Source organism: Oncorhynchus gorbuscha, linkage group LG07 (assembly GCF_021184085.1).
Source record: "Oncorhynchus gorbuscha isolate QuinsamMale2020 ecotype Even-year linkage group LG07, OgorEven_v1.0, whole genome shotgun sequence".
Taxonomy (NCBI): domain Eukaryota; kingdom Metazoa; phylum Chordata; class Actinopteri; order Salmoniformes; family Salmonidae; genus Oncorhynchus; species Oncorhynchus gorbuscha.
In genome coordinates, this window is record NC_060179.1 from 31,841,630 (window position 1) to 31,864,343 (window position 22,714).

General features: G+C 46.0%; 1 protein-coding gene across 8 annotated transcripts in view; it reads right to left on the reverse strand.

The window, feature by feature from the left end:
- Window positions 1-22,714, reverse strand: part of myripb (myosin VIIA and Rab interacting protein b) — a 217,807-nt gene that overhangs the window by 77,322 nt on the left and 117,771 nt on the right. For 7 of the 8 annotated variants that reach the window (XR_006839632.1, XR_006839633.1, XM_046356195.1 and 4 more), the window contains one exon: window positions 15,087-15,308. The exons of the other annotated variant lie outside the window; for it this stretch is intronic. Coding sequence is in view for 5 of the 7 variants with exons in the window: in XM_046356195.1 (XP_046212151.1) it covers window positions 15,087-15,308 (222 nt within the window). In the remaining 2 variants the exon portion in view is untranslated. The remainder of the gene's footprint in view (window positions 1-15,086; window positions 15,309-22,714) is intronic. 8 annotated transcript variants of the gene reach the window in all.

A 22,714-nucleotide genomic window follows, 5' to 3' on the forward strand; every position in this document is an offset into this window, starting at 1 on the left:
ACTGCGCCGGCTCAGACTCTCAGCCCTGGTTCAAAGCAGTGAGAAATGGGAGACGAGCAAAAGATGATACCGGGAGCGGTGCGGAATCATTGATATGCGTCAGGTTGAGAGAGAGAGAGAGAGAGAGAGAGAGAGAGAGAGAGAGAGAGAGAGAGAGAGAGAGAGAGAGAGAGAGAGAGAGAGAGAGAGGAGAGGGAGGGAGAGAGAGGAGGATAGAGAGAGAGAGAGGAGGAGAGGGAGAGAGAGGGAGAGAGAGAGGAGAGGGAGAGAGAGGAGGAGAGAGAGAGAGAGAGGAGGAGAGGGAGAGAGAGGAGGAGAGGGAGAGGGAGAGAGAGAGGAGGAGAGGGAGAGGAGGAGAGAGAGAGAGGAGAGAGAGAGAGGAGGAGAGGGAGAGAGAGGAGGAGAGGGAGAGAGAGGAGGAGAGAGAGAGAGGAGGAGAGGGAGAGAGAGGAGGAGAGGGAGAGAGAGGAGGAGAGGGAGAGAGGAGGAGAGGGAGAGAGAGGAAGAGAGAGAGAGAGAGAGGAGGAGAGGGAGAGAGAGGAGGAGAGGGAGAGAGAGAGGAGGAGAGGGAGAGAGAGGAGGAGAGAGAGAGAGATAGGGAAGAGGAAGAGACAGAGGAGAGGGAGAAAAAAGAGATAGGGAAGAGGAAGAGAGACAGAGGAGAGGAAGAGAGACAGAGGAGAGGGAGAGAAAAAGAGAAACAAACATCCATTAAAGTGGCTCAGAACTCACACACAACAGGGACAGTGGAATAGCAGGATTAGCATATTGAGCTCATTGTTATGCATGCACAATGCCTCACTTTCCAGGAAAACCAAAGTCTATGAGTGTGTGTGCTGCATATCTCTGAGTCTCTGTGTGTGTGTGTGTGTGTGTGTGTGTGTGTGTGTGTGTGTGTGTGTGTGTGTGTGTGTGTGTGTGTGTGTGTGTGTGTGTGTGTGTGTGTGTGTGTGTGTGTGTGTGTGTGTGTGTGTGTGTGTGTGTGTGTGTGTGTGTGTGTGTGTGTGCGCGCGCGCTAGTACGCAGGTATGTGTGTGTGAGAAAGCGAACCCGCTGTTAAGCCATAGAACTCGACTTTCTGTCTTTAGCCCAATTCAGTCAACTGAAAAGGACAAATTGTAAGATGTCAAAAACGGGCACAAGGACTCTCCGTACGCTATAGGCATGCACAAGTGCAGCAGGGAGAGTGAATACTAATTATCCTATTCTAATATTCATCTGCTGCATTGTGGTGATTAGGGAAGGGATTTGTGCAATTGTGGAAATGTTTGCATTGAAGGAGCTCAAATCCCACCTATTTCCTTCTCTCCCCCCCCACTTTCTTTCTCATCCTAGCTCTCTCCTTCTTCAAAGGGGGCTCTCGGGGCAGGAGGGAGGGAGGGCGGGGGAGGGAGGGCGGCGGGGAGGGCGTGGGGGGGGGGGGGAGGGGGAACGAGTGAGAGAGATATATTTCTAACCCAGCAGCACCTCAGGACACCCTCCCTGCTTGGTATTTCACGCAGAGCTCAGAGAGAGAGAGAGGGATAAGAGAGAGCGCGAGAGAGAGAGAAGGAAAGAGAGAGCGCGAGAGAGAGAAGGAAAGAGAGAGCGCGAAATAAAGAGATAAAACTAAAGAGAGAGAGAGAGAATACAAATGAGAGAGAAAAAAGGAGAGGGATGAGACGACATGAGAGAGGAGAGTAATTACACTCGAGTCAAATCAAAGATCTCTCAGTGAAGACACCATTTTTGGTTTTAATCACAGAGAAGATGAGGAGATCTAAACCATTGATCTGCCCAATCACAACCCACTTGCATCACCTGGAGGCAGACTGCAGCCAGCCTATCAGCAGCCCAGCAGGATATGAGATACGGCACTCCAGGGATTGAAGAGAGACAGAGATACTCTGATGCTAACATTACTACTGATACTACATCTAAAGCTAACTGTATAGCCAATACTGTGAGGTTTGAGCAGTGTATAAATTGTAGCTTTACCTTGTTTCATTGTAAGGCTAAACAACTACAAACCCTTTCCCACTAAGCCATAAAACAACAAGGTCTTTAGCACCAGATCTGGTAACTCATAAACGGATGTAAGTATCGTGAGATTCCCAATCGCCTGTGTGTGAACAGGGAGGCCCAGCCGCAGAACAGACTGAATCATCTGAAAGTGTCATTTCACATGGTGAGCTCCAGTATGGCAGCCAGTTTCCTAATTCACTGTGCAGAACTAATGCAACTGAAATCACCTGAGGACACACAATGGGAGTCAGAGCACACAGCACAAGTGCAAAACACGGCGACGACTGGATCTTGCATATTGCCTGACTCAGTTTCCCGCCTCACAATGTTGAATTGGTGAAACTGGAGGCACAAATGGAGCCACAACGGAGCGGCAGAAGTGTGACTCTCTGGGTCTCACTCCGTCACACACAGACACCAGGGAGGCCTGCCGACTGACAGAGAAACCATACCAACCCGCCACACAATAATAATAACCCACATCAATGAGTCATCTCTGCAGGATGACACAGAGCAGAAAACACACACAGTACAGACACAATGGAAAACACACAGCTGACGCACGCACACACACACACACACATGCACAATGGCTTGGCACCTACCAGAGGAGCTGGTGGATGTCTGTTTGGCTCATGGTCAGTCAGGTTGGAGCGCTGGCAGCAGTAGCAGTGGGTTATCACCTGCTCCTGACACACACACACACACCTGAGCCTCTACATAGAGACCAGCTCTGATAGAACACATGGGGTCAACAGAGTAGCAGACTTAGAATGACAGCGAGAACCGAGAGCACACACTCGCCCCCCAAAAAAATATACGTATGCGTCTGATTCCCACACACACACACACACACACACACACACACACACACACACACACACACACACACACACACACACACACACACACACACACACACACACACACACACACACACACACACACACACACACACACACACGAAAAGTGCCTCTAGGCTAGTGCGTTCAGCTGTAATTAGTTTGGAGGAAGCTTCTGCACGAACTCCATTGGTAAAAACGAACCAGGTCTGTGAATTAGGCTGTTTCAATTGATGAGAGCTGGGTTGTCCAAATGAATCCGAACGAAGCACTAACAATTCCACCGTCTTCGCTGGTCCACAGAGAATATACAGGCAACATCACCAGACTCCTAAATCACCTCCTCTACTGCAGACCAGCCTGTCTGTGTGTCTGTGTGTCTCTCTGTATGTGTGAACACAACTCATCACCCAGGAGTAACGACCAGCAGATGGCTACCATGCAAGATGGGAGGGACACGAGGAGAGAGCTGTAAAGGCAAAGAGAGCAGGAGAGACAGTGATAAAGAGAAGAAAATAGAGAGAGAGAGAGAGAGAGAGAGAGAGAGAGAGAGAGAGAGAGAGAGAGAGAGAGAGAGAGAGAATAGTGAGAGAAAAAGGGAGATGATTCCTCCGCTAAGTCATATGGGCTGCAGGTAAAGTGTTCAGCTCCACTCTTCATTTGGCCCGAACCGATTCAATTGAGGGACATAGAGTGAGTCTCTGAACCTCCCCACAGCACAATGCCACATCTCCCTGAGAGAGAGAGAGAGAGAGAGAGAGAGAGAGAGAGAGAGAGAGAGAGAGAGAGAGAGAGAGAGAGAGAGAGAGACGGAACAACACACACACTTCAATACACACACAAACAGTTAGGGCACACAAACACAGTGCCAAATGCACACACACAGGTTATTAACAGTCTGTGACCTGCTACACCCCTCCACCCCCAGACAGCATTTAACCCAGCTGCAATACAGAGAGAGAAAGATCAGCATTCCCCAAAAAGTTGGTCCCCCCCTTGCTGCTATAACACTCTGGGAACTAGATGTTGGGAACTAGATGTTGGAACATTGCTGCGGGGACTTGCTTTCATTCAGCCCCAAGAGCATTAGTGAGGTCGGGCACTGATGTTGGGTGATTAGGCCTGGCTCGCAGTCGGCGTTCCAATTCATCCCAAAGGTGTTCGATGGGGTTGAGGTCAGGGTTCTGTGCAGGCAAGTCAAGTTCTTCCACACCGATCTTGACAAACCATTTCTGTATGGACCTCGCTTTGTGCACAGGGGCATTGGCATGCTGAAACAGGAAAGGGCCTTCCCCAAACTGTTGCCATAAAGTTGGAAGAACAGAATCATCGAGAATGTCATTGTATGCTGTAGCGTTAAGATTTCCCTTCACTGCAACTAAGGGGTCTAGTCTGAACCATTAAAAACAGCCCCAGACCATTATTCCTCCTCCACCACACTTTACAGTTGGCACTACGCACTCAGGCAGGTAGCATTATCAGGCAGGTAGCATTATCAGGTAGGTAGCATTATCAGGCAGGTAGCATTATCGAGCAGAAAAGTTGCAGTGAGCCTCCCGGGTGGTGCAGTGGTTAAGGGCGCTGTACTGCAGTGACAGCTGTGCCACCAGAGACTATGTCGTAACCGGCCACGACCGGGAGGTCCGTGGGGCGACGCACAAATGGCCTAGCGTTGTCTGGGCTAGGGAGGGTTTGGCCGGTAGGGATATCCTTGTCTCATCGCGCACCAGCGACTCCTGTGGCGAGCCGGGCGCAGTGCGCGCTAACCAAGGTTGCCAGGTGCACGGTGTTTCCTACGACACATTGGTGCGGCTGGCTTCCGGGTTGGATGCGCGCTGTGTTAAGAAGCAGTGCGACTTGGTTGGGTTGTGTATCGGAGGACGCATGACTTTCAACCTTTGTCTCTCCCGAGCCCGTATGGAAGTTGTAGCGATGAGACAAGATAGTAGCTACTAACAATTGGACACCACGAAATATGGGAGGAAAAAGGGGGTAAAATTCAACAAAAAATAATAATTTTTAAAAATAAGTTGCAGTGAAAAATAACTAGGAGTTTGGTGCAGTTAGTCAGTCACTGCTCCGAGGCCCAGAAACATTTGTTTTGTCATGTGACTGTTGAAAATACACCTACACTGAGGACAAAATGCCTCCTTCTCTCCTTCTACTTCTCCCCATCGGTCTCACTTTCTCTTAGTCATTCTCCCTCATATTCTCTCTCTCGCCTCTGTTCTCCCATCCACTGATGGTAGCACAGGCCTTAGAGGGCATATCATGGTCGTTCTATCCCACTCTGCCGCACGCCGCCGTGACATCAAACACAGTACCCATCAGCCCCTCCGCACGCCCATTAACCAGGCATGATAGAAGTGGGTGTGTATGAGAGAGAGAAAAAGAGAGTGAGGTAAACACCAATGATGGAAACAGGACAGGGGAGGACAGACAGACAGACAGACAGACAGACAGACAGACAGACAGACAGACAGACAGACAGACAGACAGACAGACAGACAGACAGACAGACAGACAGACAGACAGACAGACAGACAGACAGACAGACAGACAGACAGACAGACAGACAGACAGACAGACAGACAGACAGACAGACAGACAGACAGACAGACAGACAGACAGACAGACAGACAGGTCAGACAGACAGACAGACAGACAGACAGACAGACAGACAGACAGACAGACAGACAGACAGACAGACAGACAGACAGACAGACAGACAGACAGACAGACAGGTGAGAGGTCAGTGTGTGATCACAGACAGACAGACAGACAGACAGACAGACAGACAGACAGACAGACAGACAGACAGACAGACAGACAGACAGACAGACAGACAGACAGGTGAGACAAGGCTGGACAGACAGACAGACAGACAGACAGACAGACAGACAGACAGACAGACAGACAGACAGACAGACAGACAGACAGACAGACAGACAGACAGACAGACAGACAGACAGACAGACAGACAGACAGACAGACAGACAGACAGACAGACAGACAGACAGACAGACAGACAGGTGAGAGGTCAGTGTGTGATCACAGACAGGCCTCAGGACTGACAACATGCTGCTGACTGTTGTCCCCTATTCTTTTGCTTGAGTTGACGCTCATCTCAGCTCAGCAGATACTATCGCTACGTGGCCGCTGTCAGTGAGCCCAATGAAAATTTTAAAAGGGCATTTCACTTTCAAATCAAAGTTTGTCCAATGTTTTCAGACCTTTAAAGTGGTCTAATGTCAATCCACCATCTGGTTTTCCTCCACGTTGAAGTGACCTGAGCCCCATACTACGAACCAGCTTTGAGGAGTTAGCGAGGTGACTTTGCTCAACTCGGGATAACCGGTACCACGAAAGCGGCTCACCTTTTAGCCAGGCACATTTCCTATGGCAACGAATCCTCTCAGGTCTACCCTGCTCCGCGGCTAACTCCGCTTTTACCCTGAATGAAATGACTGAGCCACGGGTTGACAACTTCGGATACCCTCCGTCTCGCAAAGACGACGTCATCATCATCGCCTTCATCTGAGGAAGACGACTGATTCAATGTTTATTAATCAAAACTGTTGTTTTTTTGTGTTAAAAAACATTTATGTTAAAATACCTATCGTGTTACACATTTATTGATGACAGAATGTATTTAAAACTTCACGCACAGTAAAACTTTTGTATGAATGAATACAATGATTTTATAGACAGGAGTGGGTGCTCGTACATTGATAAGCACAACAAAGCATACCAAAGACGACATTAACAACAAGTAAAAAAATGAACATGCCACTTCTTAAAGCCTATTTCACACCATAGCCTTTTTTAACCTTTATTTAACTAGGCAAGTCAGTTAAGAACAAATTCTTATTTTCAATAACGGCCTAGGAACAGTGGGCTAACTGCCTTGTTCAGGGGCATAACTACATATTTTTACCTTGTCACCTCGGGGATTCGATCTTGCAACCTTTCGGTTACTAGTCCAACGCTCTAACCACGAGGCTACCCGCCACCCTATTCACAAGATAACTTTCTTTCATTTTTGATCGGTCTATCAGCATGGTCTCAATGAAGAGTTCGCCGTTCGACTAGCCATGTGCGACGCGACACGCACAGTTACAAGCCTGCTAGAGTTAATGGTAGGCGCAGACAAGCATTATCCACCATTATAGTACGGATGAAGCCTGACCTGGAAAGTGAAGCTAACTGGAGCTGGCTGGCTTTTAGAAAACCCTGAGTACTGTAGATCTATCTTGCTTCGTAGTAAACCCCTCTGGTGTATAAACAGTGGGTGTGGACGCACATATTTCCGACGTGGAGAAATGGACACAAAAACAAAACTTGGCCGTCAGCGTTTATCACGACTCCCGTTCGGTCAGTGGACGAATAAACATAGCCTTATTAATAAATAACGTCATTAAGGTCATGTTATTAACGTATGTTATAAGTGACAGGAGATGTGGGTGTGTGTTTGTGTGTGCAAACACACCATGGGGTGTTTGCTTATTCCCTAAACCAATCAGAAAGTCACAGTGCTACTTGGTGACCTTTAAGATGGTTACTGGGGATAATGCTGGGGCTGCAGAGAAGGAGATGATTACATTTGGGCCGAGCTCTCAACCTGCTAGACTGTCTGGGTGCGTCAGACCGTGTCCCATGTGGCACCCTATTCCCTACACGGTGCACTACTTGTCAAAAGTAGTGCACTGAAAAGGGGAACGGGGTGCCATTTGGGACGTAATCTGTCTGTCAACTTTCATTAGTTCTCATCGAAGGTTAATCTTAGGTGTCAAGTATGTTATTTTCCATTAGATTCAACAGAACAGATTGACTGACATGTCCAAAATGTGTGTGTATACAGTACCAGTCAAAAGTTTGGACAAATATACTCATTCCAGGGTTTTTCTTCATATTTACTGTTTTCTACATTGTAGAATAATAGTGAAGATATCAAAACTATGAAATAACACATGGAATCATGTAGTAACCATAAAAGTGTTAAAGCAAACCAAAATATATTTTACATTTGAGATGCTTCAAAGTAGCCACACTTTGCATTGATAACAGCTTTGCAAAACTCTTTGCATTCTCTCAACCAGCTTGATGAGGTAGTCACCTGGAATGCATTTCAATTAACAGGTGTGCCTTGTTAAAAGTTAATTTGTGGAATTTCTTTCCTTCTTAATGCATTTGAGCCAAGCAGCTGTGTTGTGACAAGGTAGGGGTGGTATACAGAAGAAAGCCCTATTTGGTAAAACATAAGTCCATGTTATAGAAAGTACAGCTCAAATAAGCAAAGAGAAACAACAGTCCATCATTACCTTAACCTGTTACTCCTACCCCCTACTTTTTCGAACATTCTGTTAAAAATCGCGCAACATTTCAGCACCCTGCTTCTCATGCCAGGAATATAATATATGCATATGATTAGTATGTGTGCATAGAAAACACTCAGACATTTATAAAACTGGTTAAATCACGGCTGTGACTGTAACAGAACGTGCGTTTCATCGAAAAGTGCAGGAAAATCCGATCACTGAAAATGGAAAAATATATCCATGCGCAACTTCAACCGATTGATAAAGGCTGTACAACATTAAATGGGGCCGAGGTTGCAATACCTACAGCTTCCACACGATGTCAACAGTCTTGTCATTTGCCTACGATTTGTTTCTTGGTCAAACGAAGAAGAGACAGCCCATTTCTTCAGGTCTCCGACTGGATATTTTGGTTGAGATTTACCCGGACATTATTTCCAGACGTACAGCTATAGAATATACATCGCCTCGTGATCAATTTGATCGCTTATTAACGTTTACTAATACCTAAAGTTGCATTACAAAAGTATTTCGAAGTGTTTTGTGAAAGTTTATCGTCGACTTTTTTAATTTTAAAAAATGACGTTACGTTATAAAACGCTATTTTTTTCGTTGATCACACAGTCTTCATAGATCGATATCTAGGCTATATATGGACCGATTTAATCGAAAAAAAGACCCAATAGTGTTTATGGGACATCTAGGAGTGCCAACAAAGAAGATGGTCAAAGGTAATGAATGTTTTATATTTTATTTTGCGTTTTGTGTAGCGCCGACTATGCTAATTATTTTGTTTACGTCCCCTTACGTTTCTTCAAGTGCAGTCGCAAAAACCATCAAGTCCTAAGATGAAACTGGCTCTCATGAGGACCGCCACAGGAAAGGAAGACCAGAGTTACCTCTGCTGCAGAGGATAAGTTCATTAGAGTTACCAACCTCAGAAATGGTATCCCAAATAATTGCTTCACATAGTTCAAGTAACAGACACATCTCAACATCAACTGTTGCTGCAAAGAATTGCTGCAAAGAAACCACTACTAAAGGACACCAATAATAAGAAGAGACTTGCTTGGGCCAAGAAACACAAGCAATGGACATTAGACCAGTGGAATTCTGTCCTTTGGTCTGATAAGTCCAAATTTGAGATATTTGTTTCCAACCGCCGTGTCTTTGTGACAAGCAAAGTGAACGGATGATCTCTGCATGTGTGGTTCCCATCGTGAAACATGGAGGAGGTGGTGTGATGGTGCTTTGCTGCTGACACTGTCAGTGATTTATCTAGAATTCAAGGCACACTTAACCAGCATGGCTACCACAGCATTCTGCAGCGATACGCCATCCCATCCGGTTTGCGCTTAGTGAGACTATAATTTGTTTTTCAACAGAACACTGACCCAAAACACACCTCCAGGCTGTGTAAGGGCTATTTGACCAAGAAGGAGAGTGATGGAGTGCTGCATCAGATGACCGGATCTCCACAATCACCCAACCTCAACCCAATTGAGATGGTTTGGGATGAGTTGAACCGCAGAGTGAAGGAAAGGGGGAAGCTGGAATTCCAGGGGAAGCTGGTTGAGAAAATGCCATGAGTGTGCAAAGCTGTCATCAAGGTAAAGAGTGGCTATTCTAATGGAATTTTAATGTTTTGTGCTTTTCTTATAAATAATGTTTGTGTTCTATTCAAGTGCTGTTCTATAAACCACTTTCTGTGTTCATGCAAGTGGCCGACAGTACAAATCCTCACTATCAGCAGCTGCAATTTGGCAGTACGCTCAGATCTTGTTTTTGAGAATGAACGAAAGATATCTCAGTTTCAAGGTCTCAGCTTAGAGAGAAGAGGTATCGGTCTGTCACATGTTACGAACCAGTATTGGTCTGTCACATGAATGAAGCAAATCGGTAATGATTCATTCATTATGCTACATCGTGTATAGCCGTATATAAGACAACTGCTAAGACTTGCCCAGGCAGAGCTGCTGACAGACATTCACTATGGTGCATTAGGTTTGTTGGAATTTCTCCAGCTCACTGACAAAGAAACAATGATTCATTTAAGATTGACTTCAAGTGTCCCCGTGTAAGGCTTTCCACGACACTACTTTGCAGAATATCATTTAAAAAAAATCTATTTTGATTTGTTTAACACTTTTTTGGTTACTACATGGTTCCATATTTGTCATTTCATAGTTTGGATGCCTTCACTATTATTCTACGAAGTAGAAAATCATTAAAAAAATAAGAAAAAAACCCTTGAATGCGTAGGTGTATCCAAACTTTTGACTGGTCCTGTATGTTTGAATGCTTTTGGTATTTAATATAGTGGATGAATGCTTCAGGATGAGAATCGTCTGGATATTGACGTCTGCCCGTCAGGGGTGTTTGTGCACGTACACACGCACACACACACACACACACACACACACACACACACACACACACACACACACACACACACACACACACACACACACACACACACACACACACACACACACACACACACACACACACACACACACACACACACACACACACACACACACACACACACACACCGTTCTCCATCCAGTGCAGTCTGCTCCATGGAGTGATACAAAGTAAGTCCATCTAGTCAGATTAAGAGTAGGGAACGCAGTGGGAATGTAAATGTGGAGAGAATGGTGACTTCATCTCACAGACGGATGTGGGGAGAGCTGCACGCGGTACCTTCAGAGAAAAATAAAGAGAGGATTTCATATCAATTCGCCAGAGTGTCTGGCTCTGCTGGAGAACGGGGAGGCAGTTTATGGCTCTGCATCACTCTCTGTCATTCTCTCTCTCTCTCTCTGTGTTATTCTCTCTCTGTCGTTCTCTCTCTCTCTCTCTGTCGTTATCTCTAGCTCTCTGTCGTTATCTCTAGCTCTCTGTCGTTATCTCTAGCTCTCTGTCGTTATCTCTAGCTCTCTCTCTCTCTGTCATTCTCTCTCTCTCTCTGTCGTTATCTCTAGCTCTCTCTCTGTGTTATTCTCTCTCTGTCTCTCTCTCTGTCATTCTCTCTCTCTCTCTGTCGTTATCTCTATCTCTCTCTCTCTCTGTGTTATTCTCTCTCTGTCATTCTCTCTCGCTCTCTGTCATTATCTCTCTCTCTGCCATTATCTCTTTTTCTGTGTCATTATCTCTCTCTCTGCCATTATCTCTTTTTCTGTGTCATTATCTCTCGCGCTGTGTTATTATCTCACGCTCTGTCATTATCTCCCCCTCTCTCTCTGTGTCATTATCTCTCTATCTGTCATTATCTTTCTCTCAATTTATTTTTCTCTGTGTCATTATCTCTCTTTCTAGCATCTCTCTGTGTCATTATCTCTCTCTCTCTCTGTGTGTCATTATCTGTCTCTCTATCATCTCTCTTTCTCTGTCAGTATCTCTCTCCCTCTCTTTCAGAAAGGTAGTACAAGTGTCTCAGTGTCTTGAGTGTGGGTGTCTGACTGCAGAGAGAAAAACTCTTCCCAGACTGAGTTCGTATTTCTTATCAGAAAGACAAACTCCTATAGCCTGTGAACCGTCGTGTGTGTGTTTATGGACCAAGGGATGGACCGCACGGTTAATAAGACCAGCCCGGTCATGCTTGTCATGTTCAATGCACCTTCTCACCCAGGACTGGTAGGGGCGTGTGCGCATGGGTGAGTTCAGGGACTTACATGCAAGTAGGGTGACAGGCCTGTCACTACAGTGAAGACCCACAGGAGAAGAAGCTAGCTATGTCTCAGCTACTGTACATCTCTACCTGGGTCTTATTCACTCCGGCACCAAACAAAAGAAAACGGACTGAAACAGGTAGGTACGATGTGAACTTGTCCAATAAGAAACATTTCGTTTTCAGTTGCACAAAGTTTTGCTACGGTGTGCACTAATGAATACGACCCTGGTGAAGTCTATATTGCAGCCAAAATGATGTCTGTGTATCATTTTGGTGACATAGGAAGAGCGTACCGTGTACACTATAGATAATGATTTTCAAGCTATGCAGAATCATAATTTGGTGTGAATCAACCAATACGTTTTAATAACCCAAACCATAGACCTAATAGGATTTTATTTGTTCACCCCAAAAAAATCGCTAGGGTGTAAATACTGCAATGTGTGCTTAAACATCATAATCCATCATTTCACATGCCTCTTCTCAATTCTGTTGAGGCTGTGGTAGAGGCTGACGTGCGGTCCAGCAGACAGCCAGCCACACAGACAGGCAGCTTCACATGTGCAGGCTGTCTTATAACACCCACAGAGGTGCACAGCGGTAATGGAGGGGAGGAATACGGGCAGCGGCAGTCATACGCGCTAGCCGCCCGCCACCCTGCCTTGGGGTTTCTCAAACCCAGATCCAAAAGCGCTGATATCAGGGCAAGGTGATGGAATGGTGGTGGATGTTCACGGTACTGGTTTGTTACAGTCGACTGTAGTATTCCAGTGTGATGCTTGATAAGGCAGTGGGGGAAGGCGGACACTCTGTCCTTGTTGCGATGATGTTGAGATCACGGCGTAGATTCTGAATGACAGCGACATCTGCTGCTGTCAATGGTGCGTGAGAAATAGACACGTCCCAAATGTTCACACCAGTGCTAGGATGACAGGACGCACTATGACTGAAGAAAGAAAGCCCGAGCGGTACGGCTCCGATCTTCCAAAATTGCGCCGCGACAAAACGTTTCATCGCTTGAGCGACACAAGCGATTGAGTTACCTGTAACCGAATCGATACCACATCTTCCAAATCAGATGATGTTGTGATTCTCGTGAGTGTTAAGACCAGAAGGTCAAAAGTAGTGCACTATATAAGGCCGTGTCTCCCAAACTCGGTCCTCTGGACACCAGGCGGTGCACTTTTTGTTTGTTTGTTACCCTAGCACTACACAGCAGTGCTCGGGCAAAAACTCCAAAATGTGCAGCTCTTGGGGGTCCCGAGGACTGAGTTAGGGAAACGCTGATATAGGGAATAGGGTGCCATTTGGGACACGGCCCATCTAATGCAGTAATGAAAAGGGACGTCTTTATATACATCCCATCATGATGGTTGTTAATATTCTGAAAGCATTTAATATCATTTACATCAGTGAGGCTGAAAGGTAATGGACGTATTACAGAGCTGGAGGCATCAAAGCCTCTACTCATCTCAATAACATTAACAGGCTAGAGGGAGATAGAGTCAGAGAGATGTGGGGTGAGGGAAAGAGAGAGTCAGAGAGAGAGAGAGTCAGAGAGAGAGAGAGAGAGAGAGAGAGAGAGACCGAGAGAGAGAGAGAGAGAGAGAGAGAGAGAGAGAGAGAGAGAGAGAGAGAGAGAGAGAGAGAGAGAGAGAGAGAGAGAGAGAGAGAGAGACCGAGAGAGTGAGAAAGAGAGCAAGACTCCAACCTGATCAATAAAATCCTACCCTCTCTTGTCTTGTAAACCCAGAGTTTGGGGCTGGGTGTCTAATTCGATACCATGCCGCAAAATCAATCACACACACACACACACAGCGAGAGAAAGAGTGAGGTAGAAAGAGAGAGTGCGAGCACATCACGTTGTCCCCCCTCGCCTTGTCATGTTCAGTAATCCCTTCACTCACCTCTTCCACGCACACACACACACTGTGAAACACACACACACTGACACACACATACACACAAACAGACACTGTGACACACACACACACTGTGACACACACACACTGTGACACACAGACACTGTGACACACACACACACTGTGACACACACACTGTGACACACACACATACACTGTGAGACACACATACACTGTGAGACACACACACACTGTGACACACACACACACACACACACACACACACACACACACACACACACACACACACACACACACACACACACACACACACACACACACACACACACACACACACACACACACACACACACACACACACACAGACTGTGACACACACACCGCAGCGTGATATCACTGTCTTAGACAGTGTGAGGAGCACATTAGTTCTCCATGTCAGGGACTCAGGTGGCAGAGACATGACTGATTACGTCTTCACCCCTCTCAGGCGTTACCATACACACATCTAAGAACCCTAAGCAGACTGACACACACAGACACGCACGCACGCACAAGATGTGGCATACATAAGCAAGGTCATCCTGAATAAAGTCTACACACACGCACGTGAAGACAGACACACACATGCACACACACACGCACCCATGAAAAGCAGTGTTCATCAAGCCCATAGAATGAAATCCAATCAAATTGTATTTGTCACAAGCACCGAATAGAGGTGCTTACTTACAAGCCCTTAACCAACAACGCAGTTCAAGACAGAGTTATTTCCTAAATAAACTAAAGTTTTACAATCACAACCATCATGATCGGATGCATATATAGCGTACAGCCCGTGTAACACAACATAGTGCACAGCTCAATTCATCCTCCTACCGTCTAAAGAGAGCTCAATACGGTGTCAGTGGTCAGACAGCACACACAAAGTCTCTCCTCTGTAAGTGGAGTACACAGCGTGGAAACACACTGACAACAAAACTGCAGCATCCAAAAAAACTCACTGCTGGAGAACGGGGAGGCAGTTTATGACTCCGCATCACTCGCTGTCATTACACCAGTCAGTCAGTCTCTCTCAACGTCTGCAAGACCTCCTAGCCTTCCATCACAACAGACATCCTCCCTCTCCTCCCCTCGTTCCTGAGAGCCCTCTGCAACACCGGCGTGACATGCTGCTCACTCCCCCTCTGTCCTGGCTCTCTCCCTCACTCACCACTGGTCTCCTCATCCCGCTCTCCCGCTCTCCCTCTCTCTCTCCATCCATCCATCCATCCATCCATCCATCCATCCATCCATCCATTCATTCATTCAGTGAGATAGACAGACAGACAGACAGACAGACAGATTCAGACAGTGGTAGACCGACCTGGTCTTCTGGCAGGCGGCGCAGAGCCAAGCTTTCTCCTGCTTGCTGTAGGTGCGGCAGGACTTGCAGACGTTGTACTGGCAGTCCAGACACGGGCGCTTGGGGTTGACCAGGAAGGTGAAGGGAGAGCAGCAGCGGATGCAGCAGCGCTCGTTGAAGCGGGGCTGCTTGGAGAGGACGGAGCATCTGCTGCCTTCCTCCGCCAGCTCCTGCTTCATCTCACTGCCCGACCGAGAGAGAGAGAGAGGGGGGGGAGTAAGCGAACAGTGAGAGGACGGTGGAGCGGCAATAATTGGAGATGCTGTGACAAATGATATATATTTTTTTAAAGGGAGTCTCTCTCTCTCTCTCTCTCTCTCTCTCTCTCTCTCTCTCTCTCTCTCTCTCTCTCTCTCTCTCTCTCTCTCTCTCTCTCTCTCTCTCTCTCTCTCTCTCTCTCTCTCTCTCTCTCTCTCTCTCTCTCTCTCTCTCTCTCTCTCTCTCTCTCTCTCTCTCTCTCTCTCTCTCTCTCTCTCTCTCTCTCAAACAGTCAATAATACAGTAAAAAAAAAAATCTATATACAATGTGAGCAAGTGAGGTGAAATAAGGGAGGTAAAGGCCAAAAAAGGCCATGGTGGCGAAGTAAATACAATATAACAAGTAAAACACTGGAATGGTTGATTTTCAGTGGAAGAATGTGCAAAGTGGAGATAGAAATAATGGGGGGCAAAGGAGCTAAATAAATAAATAAATAAATACAGTAGGGAAAGAGGTAGTTGTTTGGGCTAAATTATAGATGGGCTATGTACAGGTGCAGTAATCTGTGAGCTGCTCTGACAGCTGGTACTTAAAGCTAGTGAGGGAGATAAGTGTTTCCAGTTTCAGAGATTTTTGGAGTTCGTTCCAGTCATTGACAGCAGAGAACTGGAAGGAGAGGCGACCAAAGGAAGAATTGGTTTTGGGAGTGACCAGAGAGATATACCTGCTGGAGCGAGTGCTACAGGTGGGTGATGCTATGGTGACCAGGGAGCTGAGATAAGGGGGGACTTTACCTAGCAGGGTCTTGTTGATGACCTGGAGCCAGTGGGTTGGGCGACGAGTATGAAGCGAGGGCCAGCCAACGAGAGCGTACAGGTCGCAGTGGTGGGTAGTATATGGGGCTTTGGTGACAAAACAGATGGCACTATGATAGACTGCATCCAATTTATTGAGTAGGATATTGGAGGCTATTTTGTAAATGACATCGCCGAAATCGAGGATTGGTAGCATGAGTGAAGGATGCTTTGTTGCGAAGTAGGAAGCCAATTCTAGATTTAACTTTGGATTGGAGATGTTTGATGTGAGACTGAAAAGAGGATTTACAGTCTAACCAGGCACCTTGGTATTTGTAGTTGTCCACATATTCTAAGTCAGAGCCGTCCAAAGTAGTGATGTTGAACAGGCGGGCAGGTGCAGGCAGCGATCGGTTGAAGAGCATGCATTTAACTGTATTTAAGAGCAATTGGAGGTCATGGAAGGAGAGTTGTATGGCATTGAAGCTCGCCTGGAGGATTGTTAACACAGTGTCCAAAGAAGGGCCAAAAGTATACAGAATGGTGTCGTCTGCGTAGAGGTGGACCAGAGACTCACCAGCAGCAAGAGCGACATCATTGATGTATACAGAGAAGAGAGTCGGTCCAAGAATTTAACCCTGTGGCACCCCCATAGAGACTGCCAGAGGCCCGGACAACAGACCCTCCGATTTGACACACTGAACTCTATCAGAGAAGTAATTGGTGAACCAGGCGAGGCAATCATTTGAGAAACCAAGGCTGTCGAGTCTGCCGATGAGGATGTGGTGATTGACAGAGTCGAAAGCCTTGGCCAGGTCAATGAATACGGCTGCACAGTATTGTTTCTTATCGATGGCGGTTAAGATATCGTTTAGGACCTTGAGCGTGGCTGAGGTGCACCCACGACCAGCTCTGAAACCAGATTGCATAGCGGAGAAGGTATGGTGGGATTCGAAATGGTCAGTAATCTGTTTGTTGACTTAGCTTTCGAAGACCTCAGAAAGGCAGTGTAGGATAGATATAGATCTGTAGCAGTTTGGGTCAAGAGTGTCCCCCCCTTTGAAGCAAGAGTGTCCCCCCCCTTTTAAGAGGGGGATGACCGCAGCTGCTATCCAATCTTTGGGAATCTCAGACGACACGAAAGATAGGTTGAACAGGCTAGTAATAGGGGTGGCAACAATTTCGGCAGATAATTTTGAGAAAGAAAGGGTCCAGATTGCCTAGCCCGGCTGATTTGTAGGGGTCCAGATTTTGCAGCTCTTTCAGAACATCAGCTGACTGGATTTGGGAAAAGGAGAAATGGGGAAGGCTTGGGCGAGTTGCTGTGGGGGGTGCAGTGCTGTTGACCGGGGTAGGGTTAGCCAGATGGAAAGCATGGCCAGCCGTAGAAAAATGCTTATAGAAATTCTCAATTATAGTGGATTTATCGGTGGTGACAGTGTTTCCTATCTTCAGTGCAATGGGCAGCTGGGAGGAGGTGTTCTTATTCTCCATGGACTTTACAGTGTCCCAGAACTTTTTTGAGTTTGTGTTGCAGGAAGCAAATTTCTGCTTGAAAAAGCTAACCTTGGCTTTTCTAACTGCCTGTGTATATTGGTTTCTAGCTTCCCTGAAAAATAGCATATCACGGGGGCTGTTTCGATGCTAATGCAGAATGCCATAGGATGTTTTTGTGTTGGTTAAGGGCAGTCAGGTCTGGAGAGAACCAAGGGCTATATCTGTTCCTGGATCTAAATTTCTTGAGTAGGGCATGCGTATTTATGATGGTGAGGAAGGCATTTAAAAAATAACAGACATCCTCTACTGACGGGATGAGATCAATATCCTTCCAGGATACCCCGGCCAGGTCGATTAGAAAGGCCAGCTCGCTGAAGTGTTTCAGGGAGCGTTTGACAGTGATGAGTGGAGGTCGTTTGACTGCTGACCCATTACGGATGCAGGCAATGAGGCAGTGATCGCTGAGATCTTGGTTGAAAACAGCAGATACGTATTTAGAGGGCAAGTTGGTTAGGATGGTATCTATGAGGGTGTATACAGCTTTGGGGTGGTAGGTTCATTGATAATTTGTGTGAGATTGAGGGCATCAAGCTTAGATTGTAGGATGGCTGGGGTGTTAAACATGTTCCAGTTTAGGTCGCCTAGCAGCACGAGCTCTGAAGATAGATTGGCGGCAATCAGTTCCCATACGATGTCCAGAGCACAGCTGGGGGCAGAGGGTGGTCTATAGCAGGCAGCAACGGTGAGAGACTTGTTTTTAGAGAGGTGGATTTTTAAAAGTAGAAGTTCAAATTGTTTGGGTACAGACCTGGATAGTAGGACAGAACTCTGCAGGCTACCTTTGCAGTAGATTGCAACACCGCCCCCTTTGGCCGTTCTATCTTGTCTGAAAATGTTGTAGTTGGGGATGAAAATTTCAGAATTTTTGGTGGTCTTCCTAAGCCAGGATTCAGACATGGCAAGAACATCCGGGTTGGCGGAGTGTGCTAAAGCAGTGAATAAAACAAACTTCGGGAGGAGGCTTCTAATGTTAACATGCATGAAACCAAGGCTATTACGGTTACAGAAGTCATCAAAAGGGAGCGCCTGGGGAATAGGAGTGGAGCTAGGCACTGCAGGGACTGGATTCACCTCTACATCACCAGAGGAACAGAGGAGGAGTAGGATAAGGGTACGGCTAAAAGCTATGAGAATTGGTTGTCTAGAACATTTGGAACAGTGAGTAAAAGGAGGTTTCTGGGGGCGATAAAATAGCTTCAAGTTATAATGTACAGACAAAGGTATGCTAGGATGCGAATACAATGGAGTTAAATTTAGGTATTGAGTGATGATGAGAGAGATATTGTCTCTAGAAACATCACTGAAACCAGGTGATGTCATCGCATGTGTGTGTGGGGGAACTGAAAGTATGGATAAGGTATAGTGAGCAGGGCTTGAGGCTCTACAGTGAAATAAGCCAATAAACACTAACCAGAATAGCAATGGACAAGGCATATTGACATTAAGGAGAGGCATGGTTAGCCGAGTGCTCATAAGGATCCAGTGAGTAGTGAGGTTGGTTGGGGTCACGGTGATTCAGACAGCTAGCCGGGCCATGGGAAGCAAGCTGGCAGTGGATGGAGGTCTGTTTTTAGCCACCTCATGCGTTTCCATCGGTAGGTTAGTGGGGTTTCATGTGGTAGAGGGGATTTTGGCAAAATAGATATGGTTATAGTGACCCAAGAAAAATTGTCCGATAGACCTATTCAGATAGCAGCCGATAAGACAGCTAACGATTAGCGGGCCGCAGATGGGCTTTCAGGTAACGTCGTGACGGAGGGGCTAGTTGGATAACCAGTCGTGAAGGCTTGGTGGGGAAAAATAGGTCCGGTATATTCTGGTCTGAGTCGCGTTGTACAAAACTGGCGATAGGTTTGAGCTAAAGGATAGCTGATGACCACAAGCCGTTGTTAGCTGAATACTAAAGTTAGCCAGTAAACTGGCTAGCATCTGGCTAGCTTCTGGCTAGCTTCTATTGTGGATTTCAGATTTGAGGTAAATAATACTTGTTTTTTTAAATTGGTGAGGCGGGTTGCAGGAGAGTGTTTTGAAGTTGAGTTTTTGGAAAATAAAAAATATAAAAGATATGCGAAGAAAGGTGTAAATATATATATATATATATATATATATACAGTGGGGCAAAAAGTATTGAGTCAGCCACCAATTGTGCAAGTTAAAAAGATATTAAAAAGATTTCTTAAAAAGATGAGGCCTGTAATGTTCATCATAGGTAGACTTTTTAATGAATTTATTTGCAAATTATGGTGGAAAATAAGTATTTGGTCACCTACAAACAAGCAAGATTTCTGGCTCTCACAGACCTGTAACTTCTTCTTTAAAAGGCTCCTCTGTCCTCCACTCGTTACCTGTATTAATGGCACCTGTTTGAACTTGTTATCAGTATAAAAGACACCTGTCCACAACCTCAAACAGTCACACTGTCATGTTTGTCATTTATTATCATGTCTTGTCCCTGTGCTCCCCATTCTATTCGTTTCCCTCTGCTGGTCTTATTAGGTTCTTTCCCTCTTTCTATCCCTCTCTCTCCCCCTCCCTCTCTCACTCTCTCGCTCTCTCTTCTCTCTATCGTTCCGTTCCTGCTCCCAGCTGTTCCTATTCCCCTAATCATCATTTAGTCTTCCCACACCTGTTCCCGATCCTTTCCCCTGATTAGAGTCCCTATTTATTCCTTTGTGTTCCGTTCCTGTCCCGTCGGTTCCTTGTTTAGTATTCACCGTGCTGTGATTGTGTTTCGCCCTGTCCTGTCGTGTTTTTTGCCTTCATCAGATGCTGCGTGTGAGCAGGTGTCTCTGTCAACTACGGCCTGCGCCTACCCGACCCTGCAGTCTGTGGCCGCTTCTCTTGTTATTCCCCTCTACAGACTAGAGGATTTCTGTTATTCCCTGTTTGGACTTGAATAAACTCTGTTTCTGTTAAGTCGCTTTTGGGTCCTCTATCACCTGCATGACACACACTCCAAACTCCACTATGGCCAAGACCAAAGAGCTGTCAAAGGACACCAGAAACAAAATTGTAGACCTGCACCAGGCTAGGAAGACTGAATCTGCAATAGGTAAGCAGCTTGGTTTGAAGAAATCAACTGTGGGAGCAATTATTAGGAAATGGAAGACATACAAGACCACTGATAATCTCCCTCGATCTGGGGTTCCACGCAAGATCTCACCCCATGGGGTCAAAATGATCACAAGAACAGTGAGCAAAAATCCCAGAACCACACCTATGATGAAACCACACCCAGACCTAGTGAATGACCTGCAGAGAGCTGGGACCAAAGTAACAAAGCCTACCATCAGTAACACACTATTCCGCCAGGGACTCAAATCCTGCAGTGCCAGACGAGTCCCCCTGCTTAAGCCAGTACATGTCCAGGCCCGTCTGAAGTTTGCTAGAGATCATTTGGATGATCCAGAAGAAGATTGGGAGCATGTCATATGGTCAGATGAAACCAAAATATAACTTTTAGGTAAAAACTAAACTCGTCATGTTTGGAGGACAAGGAATGCTGAGTTGCATCCAAAGAACACCATACCTACTGTGAAGCATGGGGGTGGAAACATCATGCTTTGGGGATGTTTTTCTGCAAAGGGACCAGGACGACTGATCCGTGTAAAGGAAAGAATGAATAGGGCCATGTATCGTGAGATTTTGAATGAAAACCTCCTTCCATCAGCAAGGGCATTGAAGATGAAACGTGGCTGGGTCTTTCAGCATGACAATGATCCCAAACAGGAGTGGCTTCGTAAGAAGCATTTCAAGGTCCTGGAGTGACCTAGCCAGTCTCCAGATCTCAACCCCATAGAACATCTTTGGAGGGAGTTGAAAGTCCGTGTTGCCCAGCAACAGCCCCAAAACATCACTGCTCTAGAGGAGATGTGCATGGAGGAATGGGCCAAAATACCAGCAACAGTGTGTGAAAACCTTGTGAAGACTTACAGAAAACGTTTGACCTCTGTCATTGCCAACAAAGGTATATAACAAAGTATTGAGATAAACTTGTGTTATTGACCAAATACTTGTTTTCCAGCATAATTTGCAGATAAATTCATAAAAAAATCCTACAATGTGATTTTCTGGATTTCTTTTCTCATTTTGTCTGTCATAGTTGAAGTGTACCTATGATGAAAATTACAGGCCTCTCTCATCTTTTTAAGTGGGAGAACTTGCACAATTGGTGGCTGATTAAATACTTTTTTGCCCCACTGTATATACGGGACACGACAAGACGAGTACAAAGGACGTCTGACTGCTATGCCATCTGGGAATCAACCTTTAGCCTCTAAACTTGCGTGCAACACAATACTATGCCAGCATTACTGGATGTGTTCTAATGTAGTAACAAAACAAATAATAATGATGTCGCTTGCTGTGATTGAACATACACAAGAAACAAAGCTGTAGAAAAAGGACTGAAAAAGAAAGGGGCTACAGACACACCACTTTGGGAAGGGCCGGGATCATTTGGGCTGTCAATCCCAGTTTTAGCCAATAGAAACAAACCAGCTGTCCAGAGCTTGGCTATTTGATCAATTCATTCCTTGAACCAAACCATCAAAAGGATTTCCCTTCTCTTACTGCATCAGGCTGTTCATCGCTGAACAGTGTGCCTCGTCCCAAATGGCGCCCTATCACAAGTCTACCTCCTTTGAACAAAGAAATATGTGCTCCGTTTTGGGAATGGACTGCCATTTGGGACACAGTCCTGTATCTCTCCCTACACATACGCTACACACACTATGTCCAGAGAATTATATTATTATTATTCCAGGTATAATGACTTATTTACATGTACCTTTCTGTATGCAGTATATGTTGCATCGCTTACTGTACACATGTCGCTTCCTGTGCATCCACGGTGGTTGTATTAGCCAGTCCTATGGGGCTTGTATGAAGGTGAGAGAGAGGGTGAGTTTAACTCACGGTGGGAGAGTAAATTATTTACACTCCTCTCCTCCAGGATTTACTGTGCTCAGAGTAACTCTTATACAGCTTCCATTGATCCTACACCCACACCCACACCCGCACCCGCACCCGCACCCACA